The following is a 14,215-nucleotide window of genomic DNA, read 5'->3' on the forward strand; positions in this document are numbered from 1 at the left end:
GAAAGAATTCCAGGAAATCATAAATAAACAAGTAGAAGCCCATAGAGAGGAGTCACAAAAATCCATGAAAGAATTCCAGGAAAACACAATCAAGCAATTGAAGGAATTAAAAATGGAAATAGAAACAATCAAGAAAGAACACATGGAAACAACCCTGGATATAGAAAACCAAAAGAAGAGACAAGGAGCTATAGATATGAGCTTCACCAACAAATACAAGGGATGGAAGAGAGAATCTCAGGAGCAGAAGATTCCATAGAAATCATCAACTCAACTGTCAAAGATAATGTAAAGCGGAAAAAGCTACTGGTCCAAAACATACAGGAAATCCAGGACTCAATGAGAAGATCAAACCTAAGGATAATAGGTATAGAAGAGAGTGAAGACTCCCAGCTCAAAGGACCAGTAAAAATCTTCAACAAAATCATAGAAGAAAACTTCCCTAACCTAAAGAAAGAGATACCCATAAGCATACAGGAAGCCTACAGAACTCCAAATAGATTGGACCAGAAAAGAAACTCCTCCCGTCACATAATAGTCAAAACACCAAATACACAAAATAAAGAAAGAATATTAAAAGCAGTAAGGGAAAAAGGACAAGTAACATATAAACGCAGACCTATCAGAATCACACCAGACTTTTCACCAGAGACTATGAAAGCCAGAAGATCCTGGACAGATGTCATACAGACCCTAAGAGAACACAACTGCCAGCCCAGGTTACTGTATCCTGCAAAACTCTCAATTAACATAGATGGAGAAACCAAGATATTCCATGACAAAACCAAATTTACACAATATCCTTCTACAAATCCAGTACTACAAAGGATAATAAATGGTAAAGCCCAACATAAGGAGGCAAGCTATACCCTAGAAGAAGCAAGAAACTAATCATCTTGGCAACAAAACACAGAGAAGAAAAGCACACAAACATAACCTCACATCCAAATATGAATATAACAGGAAGCAATAATCACTATTCCTTAATATCTCTCAACATCAATGGTCTCAACTCCCCAATAAAAAGACATAGATTAACAAACTGGATATGCAACGAGGACCCTGTATTCTGCTGCCTACAGGAAACACACCTCAGAGACAAAGACAGACACTACCTCAGAGTGAAAGGCTGGAAAACAACTTTCCAAGCAAATGGTCGGAAGAAGCAAGCTGGAGTAGCCATTCTAATATCAAATAAAATCAATTTTAAACTAAAAGTCATCAAAAAAGATAAGGAAGGACACTTCATATTCATCAAAGGAAAAATCCACCAAGATGAACTCTCAACTTAAATATCTATGCCCCAAATACAAGGGCACCAACATACGTAAAAGAAACCTTACTAAAGCTCAAAACACACATTGCACCTCACACAATAATAGTAGGAGATTTCAACACCCCACTCTCCTCAATGGACAGATCATGGAAACAGAAATTAAACAGAGATGTAGACAGACTAAGAGAAGTCATGAACCAAATGGACTTAATAGATATTTATAGAACATTCTATGCTAAACCAAAAGGATATACATTCTTCTCAGCTCCTCATGGTACTTTCTCCAAAACTGACCATATAATTGGTCAAAAAGGGCCTCAACAGGTACAGAAAGATAGAAATAATCCCATGTGTGCTGTCAGACCACCACAGCCTAAAGCTGGTCTTCAATAACAATAAGGGAAGAACTCCCATATATACGTGGAAATTGAACAATGCTCTACTCAATGATAACCTGGTCAGGGAAGAAATAAAGAAAGAAATTAAAGACTTTTTAGAATTTAACGAAAATGAAGGTACAACATACCCAAACTTATGAGACGCAATGAAAGCTGTGCTAAGAGGAAAACTCATAGCTCTTAGTGCCTGCAGAAAGAAACAGGAGAGAGCATATGTCACCAGCTTGACAGCACACCTAAAAGCTCTAGAACAAAAAGAAGCAAATACACCCAGGAGGAGTAGAAGACAGGAAATAATCAAACTCAGAGCTGAAATCAACCAAGTAGAAACAAAAAGGACCATAGAAAGAATCAACAGAACCAAAAGTTGGTTCTTTGAGAAAATCAACAAGATAGATAAACCCTTAGCTAGACTAATGAGAGGACACAGAGAGTGTTTCCAAATTAACAAAATCAGAAATGAAAAGGGAGACATAACTACAGATTCAGAGGAAATTCAAAAAATCATCAGATCTTACTATAAAAGCCTATATTCAACAAAACTCGAAAATCTGCAGGAAATGGACAATTTCCTAGACAGATACCAGGTACCAAAGTTAAATCAGGAACAGATAAACCAGTTAAACAACCCCATAACTCCTAAGGAAGTAGAAGCAGTCATTAAAAGTCTCCCAACCAAAAGAGTCCAGGTCCGGACGGGTTTAGTGCAGAATTCTATCAAACCTTCATAGAAGACCTCATACCAATAATATCCAAACTATTCCACAAAATTGAAACAGATGGAGCCCTACCGAATTCCTTCTATGAAGCCACAATTACTCTTATACCTAAACCACACAAAGACCCAACAAAGAAAGAGAACTTCAGACCAATTTCCCTTATGAATATCGACGCAAAAATACTCAATAAAATTCTGGCAAACCGAATTCAAGAGCACATCAAAACAATCATCCACCATGATCAAGTAGGCTTCATCCCAGGCATGCAGGGATGGTTTAATATATGGAAAACCATCAACGTGATCCATTATATAAACAAACTGAAAGAACAAAACCACATGATCATTTCATTAGATGCTGAGAAAGCATTTGACAAAATTCAACACCCCTTCATGATAAAAGTCCTGGAAAGAATAGGAATTCAGGGCCCATACCTAAAAATAGTAAAAGCCATATACAGCAAACCAGTTGCTAACATTAAACTAAATGGAGAGAAACTTGAAGCAATCCTACTATAATCAGGGACTAGAGAAGGCTGCCCACTCTCTCCCTACTTATTCAATATAGTTCTTGAAGTTCTAGCCAGAGCAATCAGACAACAAAAGGAGGTCAAGAGGATACAGATCGGAAAAGAAGAAGTCAAAATATCACTATTTGCAGATGATATGATAGTATATTTAAGTGATCCCAAAAGTTCCACCAGAGAACTACTAAAGCTGATAAACAACTTCAGCAAAGTGGCTGGGTATAAAATTAACTCAAATAAATCAATAGCCTTCCTCTACACAAAAGAGAAACAAGCCGAGAAAGAAATTAGGGAAATGACACCCTTCATAATAGACCCAAACAATATGAAGTACCTCGGTGTGACTTTAACCAAGCAAGTAAAAGATCTGTATGATAAGAACTTCAAGACTCTGAAGAAAGAAATTGAAGAAGACCTCAGAAGATGGAAAGATCTCCCATGCTCATGGATTGGCAGGATTAATATAGTAAAAATGGCCATTTTACCAAAAGCGATCTACAGATTCAATGCAATCCCCATCAAAATACCAATCCAATTTGTCTAAGAGTTAGACAGAACAATTTGCAAATTCATCTGGAATAACAAAAAACCCAGGATAGCTAAAACTATCCTCAACAATAAAAGGACTTCAGGGGGAATCACTATCCCTGAACTCAAGCAGTATTACAGAGAAATAGTGATAAAAACTGCATGGTATTGGTACAGAGACAGACAGATAGACCAATGGAATAGAATTGAAGACCCAGAAATGAACCCACACACCTATGGGCACTTGATTTTTGACAAAGGAGCCAAAACCATCCAATGGAAAAAAGATAGCATTTTCAGCAAATGGTGCTGGTTCAACTGGAGGTCAACATGTAGAAGAATGCAGATCGATCCATGCTTATCACCCTGTACAAAGCTTAAGTCCAAGTGGATCAAGGACCTCCACATCAAACCAGATACACTCAAACTAATAGAAGAAAAACTAGGGAAGCATCTGGAACACATGGGCACTGGAAAAAATTTCCTGAACAAAACACCAATGGCTTATGCTCTAAGATCAAGAATCGACAAATGGGATCTCATAAAACTGCAAAGCTTCTGTAAGGCAAAGGAAATTGTGGTTAGGACAAAACGGCAACCAACATATTGGGAAAAGATCTTTACCAATCCTACAACAGATAGAGGCCTTATATCCAAAATATACAAAGAACTCAAGAAGTTAGACCGCAGGGAGACAAATAACCCTATTAAAAAATGGGGTTCAGAGCTAAACAAAGAATTCACAGCTGAGGAATGCCGAATGGCTGAGAAACACCTAAAGAAATGTTCAACATCTTTAGTCATAAGGGAAATGCAAATCAAAACAGCCCTGAGATTTCCCCTCACACCAGTGAGAATGGCTAAGATCAAAAACTCAGGTGACAGCAGATGCTGGCGAGGATGCGGAGAAAGAGGAACACTCCTCCATTGTTGGTAGGATTGCAGACTGGCATGACCATTCTGGAAATCAGTCTGGAGGTTCCTCAGAACATTGGACATTGAACTGCCTGAGGATCCAACTATATCTCTCTTGGGCATATACCCAAAAGATGACCCCAACATATAAAAAAGACACGTGCTCCACTATGTTCATAGCAGCCTTATTTATAATAGCCAGAAGCTGGAAAGAACCCAAATGCCCTTCAACATAGGAATGGATACAGAAAATGTGGTACATCTACACAATGGAATATTACTCAGCTATCAAAAACAACGAGTTTATGAAATTCGTAGGCAAATGGCTGGAACTGGAAAATAACATCATGAGTGAGGTAACCCAATCACAGAGAAACTCACTCATTGATAAGTGGCTATTAGCCCAAATGCTTGAATTACCCTAGATGCTTAGAACAAATGAAACTCAAGACAGATGATCAAAATGTGAATGCTTCACTCTTTCTTTAAAAGGGGAACAAGAATACCCTTGGCAGGGAATAGAGAGGCAAAGATTAAAACAGACACAGAAGGAACACCCATTCAGAGCCTGCCCCACATGTGGCCCATACATATACAGCCATCCAATTAGACAAGATGGATGAAGTAAAGAAGTCCAGGCTGAGAGGAGCCGGATGTAGATCGCTTCTGAGAGACACAGCCAGAATACAGCAAATACAGAGGCGAATGCCAGCAGCAAACCACTGAACTGAGAACGGGACCCCCGTTGAAGGAGTCAGAGAAAGAACTGGAAGAGCTTGAAGGAGCTCAAGACCCCTTATGAACAACAATGCCAAGCAACCAGAGCTTCCAGGGACTAATCCACTACCTAAAGACTATACTGACTGACCTTGGACTCTGACCTCATAGGTAGCAATGAATATTCTAGTAAGATCACCAGTGGAAGGGGAAGCCGTTGGTCCTGCTAAGACTGAACCCCCAGTGAATGTGATTTTTGGGGGGAGGGTGGCAATGGGGGGCGGATGGGGAGGGGAACACCCATCAAGAAGGGAGGGGGAGGGATTAGGGGGATGTTTGCCTGGAAACCGGGAAAGGGAATAACACTCGAAATGTAAATAAGAAAAACTCAAGTTAATAATAAAAAAAGAACAAATAATATCAAGTTATGAGCTTGCTTGCCCTTCTCAGAATCACTATATTAATGAACTATACCTAAGCGCCTTCTGATAGCTGACTTATGAAACTTCTTAGTATCCCAGCTATTCAGAAGACCAAAGCAAGAAAGTGACAAGTTCAGAGACCTTCTGGGTTACTGAGTGAGATCAAGGTCAGCCTGGACAAGCAGACAGCCGCCTCAAAGCTTAAGCAATGAAGAATGCCATGGGTCAGTCCATGTACAGTCTTTGGGTAGTGGTTTTGTCCCTGGAAGCTCTAGTTTGTTGGCATTGTTGTTCTTATGGGGTTGCAAAGCCCTTCAGCTCTTTCAATTCTTTCTCTAGTTCCCCCAAAGTGGGTCCGGTTCTCAGTTTGCTGCTAGCATTCGCCTCTGTATTTGACATGCTCTGGTTGTGTCTCTCAGGAGAGATCTATATCCGGTCCCTTTCAGCATGCACTTCTTAGCTTCATCAATCTTATCTAGTTTTGGTGACTGTAAATAAAGAAATATATCCAATAAAAAGTGAGAAAAATAAAGAGTGCCATGGGCGTTTGTTGTTCAGTAGAAGATCAATTGCTGAGCAGGTCTTAAGATGCAGATTTAAATCCCCAATACCACAAAAAAAAAAAATAGAGAAAGAGACAGAGACAGACGGATCTGTGGGGGTTGGGTGGGGGAGAATGATGGGTTAGAAGAATGGAAAAGAAAAGGGGGAAGTGAAGGGGTGAGAAGGAAGGGAAGGATAAAAATTACCCCCAAAAAAACCTTTAAAAAGTCAAAGTCAGCATTTTATTTGAAGGAAAGTCAAATTATTTCATGACTGGCAAGAACATAAACCTCAGAATCTCTGTCTGTATGCAAAAATGGTTACTGTCACAGATAAATCAAATACACACAGCCCTTTGTCTTTGCATATTTGTAATCATAAATAACTGTAATTTTGCTTAAAGGGTTTAAGGACTCCCACCAATAATACTACAACTGAACAATCTATAAATAAAAAATAAAAAATATCCAAAATCCCCAGCTATTTTTATTGGCTCATTAATACTATTTACCTCTTTGACAAACCCAAATCAACTCACCTTCCATAATTTTCTTTCTTGTTGACATTGTGGGCTAAAAGTTAATAAAGTGTGTTTATGTTTGTATAATAAGTGTCCTATGCCTGTAGTTTCAGAATCTGGAAGGATGATTCAGAAGACTCACAAGAACAACAATGCCAACGCACACCAAATTCCCAGTTAGCATATGCTATACAGTGAGACTTAAAGACAGCCAGTAAATACAAAAGAGCCTACACATCCCCCAATGCTGCAGGTGTTTAAGGATAAAACAAGGAAGAAATAATAAAAAAAAGTCTAGAAGTATTTTAGATTAACAATCATAATGTCTGGGAAAGGTACTCATCCATAAGAGGTCCATATCAAAAATCTTCAGAATTCATGAATGTTACATAGCAGAAGACACATGCCAGTCATCATTAATATTGTTGCGATGGTGATCTAGTATGGATTTTCTGCACATTCCCTAAGCACAATTGCAAGGATCCCTCTATGAGACAGGGGCACAAGGTTGAAGGAGAAAAGGCACTGAAAAGAAATGGGAGAATGTGTCAGGTGACAGGAGCTAAGGGATGAGGTCACTCTAGGAAATGACAAGGCACAGTTTTTCCCAGAAGGATAAAACCCACCAATTGACACAAGAGTATATAAAAACAAACTTGTATTGCCTTGTATTTACACTAATTTACTAATCTGTCATGTGTTTGTGGACATGGGGATTAGTGAAATCTGTAGATGTTAAAAGACTATCAGTCTTCGTGTATTTTATACATATATTTTAGTATACATGGGAACTGTACAAAGGCTTTCCTAATAAACGTGGAGATGGAAAATGCTCTATCTGTATAAACCCTGGCCTATGGAGAATCTTCTTCTTTTTTTAAAATGAGCTTTTTATCTTTATTTCTTCTGCATGCCAATTATCACTGTCACAACAGTACATTTCCATGCCTTTTTATAATAGGTAATTTGGTTCAGGTAGCATCAATGTTGCCATTTTAATTTCAATAGCATTTGCATGATCAGTAATGATGGTGAGAACTGTTGAAGACCTGTTCATGGATCGATAGGTCATTTGTGCTTTCTATTAGTAAATGTCTATTTAAAGTTCTTATCTCATTTTATTTATTTATTTATTCATCCTTCCTTCCTTTCTTTCTTTCATTCTTCCCTTTCTTCCTTCCTTCCTTTCTTTTTTTAATCTGTCACTTTTATTTTTTTATAGTCCAGTCATATACACCTCCTGGTCCACCCTCCCACAGTTGTCACTCATCACATTCCTCCTCCCCCTGTCTCCAAGAGGATGTCCCCACCTACTCCCCACCCTACCCCACCCCTACCAGGCCTCCATACTCCATTGGGCCTCAAGTCTCTCAAGGATTAGGCACATCTTCTCCCACTGAGGGCACACCAGGCAGTCCTCTGTTGTGTATGGGCTGGGGGGGGGGGAGGCGTCAGACCAGCTCTTATATGCTGCCTGGTTGGTGGCTCGCTGTCTAAGATATCTCAGAGGTCTGGGTTAGTTGAGATTGCTGGTCTTCCTATGGGGTCTCCCTCCTCCTCAGCTTCTTTCAGCCTTTCCTTAATTCAACAGGGAGGGGGTCCCTGACTTCAGTCCATTGGGTATCTGTAAGTAGCTGTGTCTGTCTTAGTCAGCTGCTTGTTGGGCCTCTTGGAGGGCAGCCATGCTAGCTGAGCTCCTGTCTGTAAGCACACCATAGCATCAGTAATAGTGTCAGACCTTGGAGCCTCCCCTTGAGATGGATCCCCAGTTGGGCCGGTCACTGGAACTCCTTTCCCTCAGTCTCTTCTCCATTTTTGTTCCTGCAGTTCTTTTAGGCAGGAACAATTCTGGGTCAGAGTTTTTGACTGTGGGATGGCAACCCCATCCCTCCCCTTGGTGCCCTGACTTTCTACTGGAGGTAAACTTTTTAAGTTCCCTCTCCCTACATTTGGGCATTTCATCTAAGGTCCCTTCCCTTTGAGTCCTGAAAGTCTTTCACTTCCCAGGTCTCTGGTACTTTCTAGGGACTACCCCCACCTCCCAACCTGCAAGGTTCCATATTTCCATTCATTCTGCTGGTCCTCGGGCCTTCTCTCCTGTTTCCTCTGCCACAGGCACCTCATTATGTTCCACTCCTCCCTCCCCTCTCCCACCCTAGTCCCTCCTTGTCTGCCTTCTGTGATTGATTTCTTCTCCCTCCCAAGTGGGACTGAAGCGTCCTCACTTGAGTTTTCTCATTTTCTTATTGAATTATTTGTCTTTCTGCCTTCCCCTTTCTTCTGATTTTTTTTAATACTTTGTAAATGAAAGTCCATTACCAGTTGCACACTGGGAAGACTTTCTATCAGTGAAAAAGTTCATGGACTATTTAGCCACTAGCATAGCATATGACTTATACAATGAATTGAAAGTTTAAACATTGAGTTTGGAAACTGTCTGCTCTGTGTGTGTGTGTGTGCGTGTGTGTGTGTGTGTGTGTGTGTGTGTATAGAGAGAGCAAGGCTGTATATGTGGGAGGCTTGAAGGAAGAAAAGGGAAGAAAGAAACAATATAATCATAATTTCACAAAAATAAACATGATTTTGCTTTGTACGTGGTTTAATTACAGTACACAGTACACAGTACACAGCGTTAAAGCATGTAAGGGTTTTAGAGTCAGAGAGAGCTTGTTTGGCTCTTTGTTTTGCTGACTCCAGACTCCATATGATGTGGAATCTTTGCATTAGCAAGATTATAAAATAATAATAATTTATAACTAAAGATTTTATATTATTTTTGATTTTAAAGTCACTCTTTTTATTTTTGGAGATTATAATATATTAAAATGTATTGAAATGTAGATAGATACATTTAATAATATAAATATAGACATCACTGAATAAAAGTAGCTGTCATTAAGTAAATAATAGAACTTCTTGTGAAAGAACTATTACAAAATCTTGTGAAGACAGACATCAAGATATAACTTGGATCCATTAAGACACTGCATGTACAGGTGACTGATTAGAACTTGTCTGCTCAATACTTGATAACTACTGATTCATTCATCCACTCATCCATGAGTAAGGATTAAGCCATGATCTTAAAAGTAAGACCAGAAATGCAATTAGAATGGTCCATAGATTACTTAAGTAAAAAGTCATTGTTGGTGCATTTTTCAACGTTTAATTTTGGTTAACTAAACTACACTTTTTTTTTCTTTCTTTTTTTTCGGAGCTGGGGACCAAACCCAGGGCCTTGCGCTTCCTAGGCAAGCGCTCTACCACTGAGCTAAATCCCCAACCCCTAAACTACACTTTTAAGAAACATAATGCTAATGAGGAATGGAGGTGCACAACTTTAATCTCAGAATTTGGGAGGCAAACGTAGACACAGGTAGATTTCCTTGAGTTTGGGGGCAGCCTCATCTTCATAGTGAGTTAAGATAGCTGGGCCTAAGTAGAGATACTGTGTCCAAAAAGCAAACAAACAAACAAGTAAATAGAAAACTCATAAATTTTTAGGACACACTAGCAGGGGCTCTTCAAAGTAGAATACAGGTTGCTAGCTCACTGTGGACGCTCCAAATATCATCTTAGAAAGAGGAATGTCAAGGATAGGATGAAAGCAGCAGAAAATTTATGAAGAAACTTTCAGAGTAAGTAATGGTAGAAGCAAAATCTTGAGGGTGATTGGTATGAAATACAGAAAAACAAACAATTTTGCTTTGTTAACATTTCAACACAAATTCTTAAGTATGCAGAAAAGAAGATAAAGGCTATCTTTGACCTTTTTTACCTGCTTTTAGGACCCTTTTCCTCTTTCTGAGTTGCCTTTTCCATATGTCCATCCTAATACAAGGGAAGGTACTAGTCTTATTGCATCTTGATATTCTATGTTTGGTTGATATTCTATCTCTGGGAAGCCTGTCCTTTTCTTAGGGGAAGAGGAGAAATGAAGGGGGGGTGATGAGACAGTAAGAGGGAACAGAAAGTTCAGTCAGAATGTAATGTATGAGAGAAGAATTAAGAAAGAAGGAAAGAAAGAGGGAGGAGACAGAGAGAGAGAGAGAGAGACAGAGAGACAGAGACAGAGAGAGAGACAGAGAGAGGGAGAGAGAGAGAGAGAGCAACCAAGACATCAGGTTCCATGAAAGAGAGGATGTGTCAACGTAAAAAGGGTTAGATTACTTTTTTTGTAATGGGAAAACAGAAAAGCTTCAGGTGCACAAGTGATATTGGTAAATTTGTCTTAAAGACAGATCTAGACAAAGCTGATTTATACATAGAAAATATATTTAAAAGAAAATGGGAGAAGAGGAAGCAATTCTCATAAGGTTGTAGATTTTGTTCTCAATAACATGTACATGCATAAACTCGATCACTGGTGGTAGTGGTCTTTATGAAGACACATTTTTAAAAGCTTGGGCTATTATGTCATCAAAACCCAATTATGGTAAACTTATGTTAACAGTATCAGATGGAATAAAACATATGACTTTTGTGATTTCATTTAATATTGACTTTTCATTGTGTGTTACAAGTCTGATTGTAGAAAAGTTTTGATATGCATATGCATCTGTAAGAGGAGGGTCACTCAGTGCTCTTTGAGAACTGAATTTTCTCTTTGGTTGACTGCAATAATGGAATTATAAAATGGCTTTCTGTACAGTAACTTTTGTTCTAGGTAGAAGCAGACTTAGCAGGGATTGAAGCAAAGAACCTACTAACACAGGATCTTCCATTCTTGCCTTTCAGATGACAAGTCGTTCTATTACCTTGCCTCTTTTCAAGTCACAAACATCAAATACAAAGAAAATTACGGAATCAGATCATCAAGAGAGTTTATAGAAAGAAGTCATCAGATTGAGAGAATGGTGAGCCCAATAGGAAATGCTGATTTACAACTGTCTCACAATCATCTAAAAATGTAGCAATTTGACTAATCAAATTTGCTGTGCTGGTAGTTTTTATCTCATTAAAGGTGTAATTCTTATTTTTCTGTTTATTAACTTTCATAGTACTTATCTACTCTATTTCTTTTCCATTAATGTTCATTAGTGATTCTGCATGTTTATATATAAAACTATCTCAATAATATGCATCAAAAATTATCTTTTCCCATTTGTTCCCTACTTTTAATAATTGTTATACTATATTCATATGGACAGGTGATCTAAACTTTAAAATGTTATTGATATCATTGTTTCTCATCAGTACCTTTTGTGCTTGCATGAGAAATCACTTTTAGTTCTATATAACTGATCTTTAAAACCCTGTTTTTGCCTTTTGCATTTAAACTTTATGGTATGTGGAACTGACTCAAATGTCTGTTTGAATTTAGGAATTAAATTCATTTCCTCCCTAATATAAAAGGCAGTGTTCTTAGCAGTTCCATGGGCAGTGGTCCTTCCCACGTTCCTCTGTCCCAGCTCCACCACAATTCATGTTTGAACTTATTAACTGAGGTGTGTAGCCTCTTCTGCTGCCCAACTACTTTTCCCTCTGTCGGTAGCATTTTTAGAACTCACACAAAAATTGCCACAAAACTAGGGTGTTTCGACCAATAGAATTTTTCTTTAATAGTTTTAAAAGCCAAAGAAAGAAAGGAAGGCAGGAAGGAAGAAAGGAAGAAAGGAAGGAAGGAAGAAGGGGAAGAAAGAAAGAAAGAAAGAAAGAAAGAAAGAAAGAAGAAAGAGAAGAGAAGAGAAGAGAAGAGAAGAGAAGAGAAGAGAAGAGAAGAGAAGAGAAGAGAAGAGAAGAGAAGAGAAGAGAAGAGAAGAGAAGAGAAGAGAAGAGAAGAGGGCAAGAAAAGGCGAACAGTCATGTCCAGGAGCCTATAGCAAGAGATGCCTCCACTTGACTTTAGCTTCTGGCTACTCCACACATCCCTTAACCTGCTGCTACAGTTAGTCAAATCTCTAATCTCCATCTTTACATGGTTTTCCTGTGTCTCTATAACTTTTCATTCTGAGGAGACTCTTTTATATGAGACTCAATATCTTTCAAGGCAGTCTATCTCCATTTCTTTTCTCATTTTAAGATCTATAGCCTAGTTATATCATATTCACAGATTTCTAGATTCAGATATATTTTTCATAACATACACCTAGTCCTTCCAATACATCTAAGATTATAATCTTCAGGTTTATCTTGACTAATCTCGAATTTTGCTTTTATGTGTCAAACACACACATATTTTTGTGTTGGGATTTGATCTAACTTGATGCAAATGTGCAGAAATAACTAATCCATTTTTGACTTTGATATATTTCAGTAAAACTTGAAATTGTTTCTTTAAAGATATTACAAATTTTTAGTTGATTCATTTTAAAAATAATCTTATACATGTATGCAGTGTATCTTGATCATGTCCGTTCTTCACTTCTAACCCCCAAGGTCCCCCCAAGACCTCATAGCCAATAAGGGCAGTGCTAAATGGATTCCAGGGGGTTAAAAAGAATAAATAGTTTAAATTTTTTAATCCTAGGTACTTTATTTTTAAATCATGTATGAGTGCATATGTCTATGTTAATATGTGCACATGAGTTCAGGTGTCAGAGGAGGCAAAACATGGATATTAGATCTCCTAGAATTAGAGTGACAAGTGGCTGATAACTGCCCAGTGTGAGTGCAGGGTGGAACTCAGATACTCTGGAATACCAGCCAGTACTGAACTACTAAGCCATCTCTCTAGCACAGTGGATCTCAACCTTCCTAACATTACTATCCTTTAATACAGTTTGTAGTGACCCCCAACCATGAAATGATTTTTTTGTTGTTACCTCATAACTGTAATTTTGCTATGGTTATGAATTGCAATGTAAATATCTTTGGAGATAAAGGCTTGCCAAATGGGTCATGATCCACACCTAGAGAACCATTGTTCTAGCTAGTTATTTTTCTTCACTGTCTGATTCCAAGACAATTCTTGATTCTTTTTTGTCAGTGTTAGGGTTTATCCTTACTCTAACATCTCATGTGATTTTTAGAGTGGTCTTAATAGAGAAGTCTTTCACCTGGAACCCAAACCCATTCGTTACATTTACCTTTTCAAAATTCTTAGTACTTAGAAGTCAGTCAGTCCTTCCTTAATACTAATTCTTTGTCTTTGAATATTATATCTTCTTTTTTCTTTCTAATTAATTCCTGATTCTACATCTGCTTTCTCAAAGGACAACAAATAGAATTAAAGCATCTGTACAGTAAAGACTTGAACACAACAAATGAGGGTTTCCTAGTTGACTGTAGTAGTTTTTAAGATGACAATACCTTTTTAGTTTTAATTATCACCAGAAACAACGGGGCTTCTCAGAAATGTGGAAAATATTGCATAGTCTTTAAGTTTTAATGATTTCTTTTTTACTTTTCTGTGGGCTGCATCTTTTTAATTGCTTTAGATCCTTTCCACTCCAAGATACTTGAGATGATAATGCAAAAGTGTAGCTTATGACTCATACATCCATCTTCCTGCCCATTCAATAAACTTATAAAAAATTATATGTATATATATATGTTTAATGAATAGTTATAGAATCCTATGCGCTAGGATTTTGTTAGATAATGTTCATAGACAGTATTTTATGTTTAAGTAGTGGCCAAGATATGTGTCAAATAAAGCATTATTACTAAATATATAATCATTTATGAATATTTATATCAATGTCTTATA

The 14,215-nt window shown here is 37.9% G+C and overlaps 1 protein-coding gene across 2 annotated transcripts in view; it reads left to right on the plus strand.

The window, feature by feature from the left end:
- Tmprss11f (transmembrane serine protease 11F) overlaps window positions 1-14,215 on the plus strand; it is a 105,286-nt gene that overhangs the window by 71,254 nt on the left and 19,817 nt on the right. For both annotated transcript variants that reach the window (XM_087584042.1, NM_001446996.1), the window contains 1 exon segment: window positions 11,302-11,420. In XM_087584042.1, coding sequence (XP_087440168.1) covers window positions 11,302-11,420 — 119 coding nt within the window.

Source organism: Rattus norvegicus, chromosome 14, assembly GCF_021556685.1.
Source record: "Rattus norvegicus strain SHRSP/BbbUtx chromosome 14, alternate assembly SHRSP_T2T, whole genome shotgun sequence".
Classification (NCBI taxonomy): Eukaryota; Metazoa; Chordata; class Mammalia; order Rodentia; family Muridae; genus Rattus; species Rattus norvegicus.